At 31.7% G+C, this 7,500-nt stretch overlaps 3 protein-coding genes across 3 annotated transcripts in view; 1 reads left to right on the plus strand and 2 right to left on the minus strand.

Moving 5' to 3' along the window:
- Positions 1–7,500, minus strand: part of LOC136842827 (cuticle protein 7-like) — a 52,433-nt gene that overhangs the window by 28,644 nt on the left and 16,289 nt on the right. The window lies entirely within an intron of this gene.
- The window catches only part of LOC136842825 (kinetochore protein Spc25-like), a 517,729-nt gene that overhangs the window by 14,185 nt on the left and 496,044 nt on the right, over positions 1–7,500 (plus strand). The gene's annotated exons all lie outside the window — the stretch shown is intronic.
- Positions 5,717–7,500, minus strand: part of LOC136842945 (uncharacterized) — a 9,912-nt gene continuing 8,128 nt past the window's right edge. Inside the window, exons 4-5 of the mRNA XM_067110960.1 lie at positions 6,894–7,085; positions 5,717–6,288 (exon numbers count right to left, since the gene is read on the minus strand). Of these exons, the coding sequence (XP_066967061.1) occupies positions 5,914–6,288; positions 6,894–7,085 (567 nt within the window). The 3' untranslated portion in view covers positions 5,717–5,913. The remainder of the gene's footprint in view (positions 6,289–6,893; positions 7,086–7,500) is intronic.

Here is a 7,500-nt window from a genome sequence, read left to right on the forward strand (position 1 = left end):
ACCTGAAAACATGTTGGGAAATGCAAATTGAGCCTTTGAATATTTCATAGCACGCAACTGGATAAGTGTGTTTTATTGATTATATATATACACACACACACATACTCGTATATATATATCTCAAGTTTATGCAATTCATCTGTAAGGTATTCCAATACCGAGTGAATGGGCACTTTAGTGACTAAGGAACTTACAGCAAAACTTATTAACCGTGAATCTGGATTGATTATAATACCGTTTGTTAAGTTAGCATCTAAAGTGTTTCGCTTTCTCTTCATGGTAACTTTGTAACTATATATATATATATATATATATATATATATATATATATATATATATATATATATATATATATATATGTATATATATATATATATTCTGTATATATGTATATTGTATGTATATATATTATATATATGTATGTATATATATATTATATATATATATGTTTGTATGTATGTATGTATGTATGTATGTATATGAGGACTCCTCACTGAAGTCAGAGATAGTTACTGTCGGTGGTTCGAGTCCATCGGGCGACTATCTCTTGTCAGTTACAATTCCCCTTCGGTATTATTTCCTACCTTAATGTTTATGAATAAAAAATGTTACGATGATGTGATAAAAATTTGTATGTATATATATATATATATATATATATATATATATATATATATACATGAGTGTATATAGAAAATCATTGTAAAGTGAAAGTGAAATATTGTATTACCCATACCCTGTGCCCGTTAGAAATATCGTTCATTTCCTAAGTCCCTGGGGGAGGGGAGGGGGGGGTTTGGTGGGCGGGCTGCGAGTTCGATGTCGAGGTATGGGTTCTTAACAAGATGGTTTTGGCATGTACAGTGTAGGAGGATTGACCCGGGGTGTTGGGGGGGCGGCCGGGAGTGGGGGGCGGTTGTTAAGTTGGGTCTATCTTGGAGGACTGGGCTTTTGGGCACTGTGGCTAGCCCTCTATGAACTTTAGCCTTGAGTTTAATGTAGTGTTTGTGGGTTTGTAATAATCTGAAAGAGCCCGTCTGATAGGTTGAAGCGGTATTGACCCATGACCTTTTCTTCTGAATTGGAGTTGGTTGTTGGTTGGTTAGTTGAAGATTCAGATAGCTTATGCCAGCGCAGGTACGATATATCAGGAGGGAATGGTCTTGGAATTCGGTGTGGTCGAAGTCAAGACACTCCCTAGGGATGTTTTACATCGTACTCGAAGTCGATAGGCGTTCACTTAAGAAGTATCGTAGGCTAACACATCAGTTTTATTAATTCTGTATTGAAAATGTTCAGCTTAGAAAAACTATTTATTGTGTAATGTACTGATGTCTAATAATTTAAAAAAAAAAACGGTTTTCAGTTTCCCAGTTTCATGATTGTCACTGATAACAAGAAGCTTCTCTCTTAGGATATCAAAACATTCCTGAAAAAAATCGCTATATATAAAGTACGAAGACATGTTTTAAGAGTATTTTAAATAATGAAACTCAAGCCTGTATCTTGGTAAGGCAATGATATGCAGGTTGTGACGCTGCCCAGATAGCAGCACAAATATAACCCTTGATCGAAAGTTATTAAAAAATTGAAAAAAGGCATATCACTTGTGCTTTTTGGGATATAGGATGACAGAAAGGTCTCATATCCTAGGGCAGTTGGGAATTAGAAATTGGCTGTGCTTGAACACAGTACTCGCAATAGCAGGAACGGTTAGAGCAGCCAATGCCAGACGCATTAAAGTTACTTATAAAGTATAAGAAGAAGGGGGTGTCTTTTTGTTTGTTTATTGCTGATATTAGCTTTGCAAAAGCTAATGTTGTATCCTTCGATAGCGATGTATTTTCATGATCATAAAATCCATACTTTCCAGGGATGGATCTTTGAACTCAATTAACTTGTAGATTTTTAAATCTGCGTCCCTGGAATTTTATTAAAAACCTCGCCGCTTTTCTTGCATGAAACTGACTTGACAAACCGATTTATAGATTTAACTTGGCGGAAACTAACCTAAACAATAAAAAATATGCCGAAGTTTCTCCGGCGCAGTCGAGTTTTCTGTACATCGTATAATCAAGGCCACCGAAAATAGATCTATCTTTCGGTGATCTCGGTATAATGCTGTATGAACTGCGGCCCTTGAAACTTTAACCACGGCCCAGTGGTGGCCTGGAATATATCGTTGCCAGAAGCACGATTATGGCTGACTTTAACCTCACATGAAATAAAAACTACTGAGGCTAGAGGGCTGCAGTTTGGTATGTTTGATGATTGGTGGGTGGATGATTTACAAAGCAATTTGCAGCCCTATAGCCTCGGTAGTCTTTAAGATCTGAAGGCGGACAGGAAAAGTGCGGACGGACAGACAAAGTTTTCTTTTTCAAAAAACTAAAAAAAAAAAAAAAAAAAGACAAAATGAAATACTTTGAGTTACAGCCAAATCCCTCTCATTAACAAAACCCTCAAATTTTCTCTGCGAAGGATTCCCACCGCACACAACCTTGAACGTGCCGATGGTCGAAGGTCGGCCACCTCTCTTGTTTCTAATTTCTTTTCACCTCGCCGTAATGGGGGAGATTGTTCGTGATAATTACGCGTTCCGAGAAGAGCGCGTTGCGTTTGTGGAATCGACTTGGAAGGTCGTCGCGAGTGGCATTTCTTGAGACGCGGCAACGTGTTGGAATTTTCGTTCCCTCCCCAGTTAAGGAACAGAGCGCAGTTTTTGTTGCTAGTTTCGAAGATGTCTCTCTATTGTTGTGTGTGTGTGTTTTTTTTTTTTTTTTTTTTTTTTTTACAAATTCTGAATTCAGAGAATAAGAATTTGATCTTTTATCGAAGAGCTTCACTCATAATAATAATAATAATAATAATAATAATAATAATAATAATAGTGTATAAAAACTCATAATAAATAACAACAACAACAGCAATAATAATAGTAATAGTAGTAGTAGTAGTAGTCAATAATAATAATATACGAAGGAAGAAGACCCTCTTTGATGCAGTTTTGTTGAATAAAATGGCTGTAATTCGCAAAAAGCAACCATTTTATTCAATAATAATAATAATAATAATAATAATAATAATTACAACCCACAAGAATCTCATCGTAGCATGAGTCACTAAAATGGTAAAGAAATCTACAATTGTGTAGATGTAAATATACAAAAAAGATTTATATATATATATATCTACATATATATATATATATATATATATATATATATATATATATATATATATATATATATATATATATATATATATATATATATATACAAAACGAGAGCTTTCGAGAACCGGCTCGATTCTCGAGCAGGTTCTCGAAAGCCTCGTTTTGTCTATAATTTTAATATGTATTTACCTTTGCACCGTTGTGGATTTCTTCACAATAATAATAATAATCATAATAATAATAATAATAATAATAATAATAATAATAATAATAATAATATAATAATAATAATAATGTTTTGAAAGAATATAAATGCTTAGGAAATGGATACAGTATAATACACATATAAAAACTGCATCTCTGTAAAAGGTAAAAACATTATTGAACGTGTAATAATAATAATAATAATAGTCAATTTTGAAAGAGTACAAGTGCTTAGGAAATGGAAACAATATAACACATAAAAACTGCATCTCTGTAAAAGATAAAAACATTATTGAACGTGTAATAATAAAAATAATAATAATAATAATAATAATAATAATCAATTTTGAAAGAGTATAAATGCTTAGGAAATGGAAACAAAATAACACATAAAAACTGCATCTCTGTAAAAAATAAAAACATTATTGAACGTGTAATAATAATAATAATAATAATAATAATAATAATAATCAATTTTAAAATAATAAATGCTAAAATGGAAACAAAATAACACATTTTGAAAACTGCATCTCTGTAAAATGATAAAAACATTATTGAACGTGTAATAATAAAAATAATAATAATATAATAATAATAATAATAATAATAATAATAATAATAATAATAATAATAATAATAATAATAATAATCAGTTTTGAAAGAATATAAATGCTTAGGAAATGGAAACAGTATAGCACATAAAAACTGCATCTTTGTAAAAGATAAAAACATTATTAAACGTGTAATAATAATCGTAATATAATAATAATAATAATAATAATAATAATAATAATAATAATAATAATAATAATATTATTATTATTATTATTTTGAAAGAATATAAATGCATAGGAAATGGAAACAGTATAACGCATAGTAAGTACATCTCTGTAAAAGATAAAACGTTATTGAACTTGTAATAATAATAATAATAATCAATTTTGAAAGAGCATAAATGCTTAGGAAATGGAAACAATATAACGCATAAAAACTGCGTCTCTGTAAAAGATAAAAAAATTATTAAACGTGTAATAATAATTATAATGATAAATTTTTAAAGAATATTGAGGCATTGGAAATGAAAACAATATAACCTGCAGACACTGCATCTCGGTAAAAGATACAAAAAAAAAACATTATTGAACGCGTAAGAATATCGAGGATGAATAATAATAACATCACCAGTGATTGCAGACTCCAATAACAATAACGATAACAATAACGACGTCATTTAAGCGCTGCGGTTTTTAAACAGTCATCGCGTTTCATCTCTTTGGCGTCTTTGTCACTTGTGACCTACTGACTGACGCAAGCAGCGAGCCTGAGTTAGTTTCCCAGCAACTTCCCATGAAAGAAAACTGGTTAAAGCAACAGTTTATTCATCTCAAGGTTCTCCTATATATCATTAGGGAGAAAGCCCCTCCTAATTGTCTTCTTCTTCCTCCTCTTCTTCTTTTCTTCTTCTTCCCGTTCATGCCTGAAGCTTTGATTGAATGATCTTTCATTTTATTGTTTTTTTTTGAAGGCTTTGTAAATACGTCTTGATTTGTCTTGGTTTTGCTGTTGGGGATTTTGAAAGGAGGCGTCAAGGGATTCCTCGGTCTGTTATTTTCTGAGCAGTGGAGAAGTTGGGAGATAATTACTAACGCAGAATAATAATAATAATAAAAAAAGAATGAAACGCTAAACTGGAAATATCCAGTTTTGTGTGCGGTTCTACTCGTGCGCTTTGATTTCTCAGTGGGTGATGTAAACTTTTTTTTAGCATAGTTTTTCATATATATATATATATATATATATATATATATATATATATATATATATATATATATATGTATGTGTGTGTGTGTGTGTGTGTGTGTGTGTGTGTGAAATTTTTTTATCACACCGTGATTTAGATACAATCATGAAGCTACAAATGTCGCTTAATATCAAATTCACGCTACCTCAGGAGTATCTCCGATGGAGAATTATCACCGAAGGGAAATTTATAAAAGTGATAAATTCATTTATCACTTATATATATAAATTCCCCGTCGGTGATAATTCTCCATCGGAGATACTCAGGGTAATGAATTTTGATATTATGTGACATTTGTAGCTTCATGATTATATATGTGTGTGTATATATATATATATATATATATATATATATATATATATATATATATATATATATATATATATATATATATATATATGTATATATATATATATATATATATATATATATATATATATATATATATATATATATATATATATAGATAGAGAGAGAGAGAGAGAGAGAGAGAGAAAGAGAAATAATGAATTTGTTGTTGTTTCTTAGAGGCCTCTCATCCTGAACCATACGAGTATTTCATAGCATATAACGAGAAAGACCCAGTCGCAAAAAGAATATAATGAAAATTGACATTTCATCTTTAATATTTTTTATTTTAGAGAGTAAATATCAAATATGCATCAATATCTGCGTATTTGCCAAGTGCACATATCAGCTCTTATTGTAGTGGGTTTCCATGTGGTGATTTCGTCTATCCATAAGTATGAGATGGGGCTGAATATGAATGAGCTGGGGCTGAATATGGATGAGCTGGGGGTGAAAGTGAATGCTCCGGGGCTGAGTATGGATGAGCCGGGGCCGAGTATGAATGGGCTGGTGCATGGTAAGAGGGGGCTGGTTTGTAGGCCTGGGATTCTGGGTACTGTGCCTCGCCCTCGTAAGTGACCTCAGCCTGGTACCCGTTGTCGGCATCGGCGGTGTAAGTGACGATCTGAGTGCGACCGTCGGGGAGGAGGACGCGGTACTGACCGCTGACGACCGTTCCGTCTGAGTTTTCGTTGTGGCCGAAGTCGAGGCCGTTGTCGTGGTCCTGTACGGCATACTCGAATTCAAAGGGCTTTCCCTCCTGAAAAAAAAATTAATAAATCACCATATTCAGTTGCTGTGTGTATGTAAGTATGTATATGTATAATATTTATATATATATATATATATATATATATATATATATATATATATATATAATATACATATATTCTTTTCTAAAATTTTTCAATAAATTACAATATTCAATTGCTGTGTGTTTGTATGCATGTATATGTATGTATATATATATATATATATATATATATATATATATATATATATATATATATATATATATGTATGTATATATATATATATATATATATTTTTACCTAAATGCTTTTGTGGCCTTAATGGAAGGTTTGTCCTTCCAGTGACTGATGATCAGAGGTGGAAATTATACTATATTTAGTTCTCAAATTAGAAATCAGATATTTTACATGAAAATAACCTTATTCTTCAATGACGAAGAGTTGATTAGCTTTACTATCTCTTCTGTTACATAGTATTACAAAATAAAAGTAGGATTCAGATTATTTTTCTATTCAATGACCAATACTATTCTTGCATCCCTCCATTAACTAATAATAAAAGGGCTATGGTTAGTGTTATTGAAAATTTACGAAAAACCTCTGAAATACTTACTTCATCTTCTTCCTCATAGGAAGGAACGTGGTAGGATGTTTTAGGGGCAGAGTAGGATGGTCCAGGAGCCTCATATCCTGGGACATGTGGAGCATAAGAGAGAGAATGCTTGGGAACAGAGTACCCATATCCGGAAGGGGCTATCCTGTGTGGGCTGGCTAAGGTGGCAACGGCCAGGCAAATCAAAGCTACCTGCAGACACAAAGAAAAATAAATAAATATAAATAAAGAAATAAATGAAAAATGCTATAACTCTTAACATTTCAATTGGCAATAAATAAAAAAAACAAAATAAGTGAAAAATTTTACAAATCTTAATATTTCAATTGTTGTGCGTCATCTCCCATTTAGTATTGAAGAAGCTCAGTTTATAGATAAGCGTCTACTAATCATGGCCTTTGAGATATGAAATGCAACTTTTTTTTTTTAAAGCGCGTGCTATGATAAAGATCTTCACAGCAATATATTACATCTCTTGATTTCTTCCATCCTACTAAAATTAACCGTTAGTTTTTGTAGCACCGAAATTATTCAATAATCAATAAACATAAAATCTCCACATTTAAACAACTTGATTATTCACTTAATCCTAGCAAGGACATAACCT

This window comes from Macrobrachium rosenbergii, chromosome 10 (genome assembly GCF_040412425.1).
Source record: "Macrobrachium rosenbergii isolate ZJJX-2024 chromosome 10, ASM4041242v1, whole genome shotgun sequence".
In the NCBI taxonomy this organism is placed as follows: Eukaryota; Metazoa; Arthropoda; class Malacostraca; order Decapoda; family Palaemonidae; genus Macrobrachium; species Macrobrachium rosenbergii.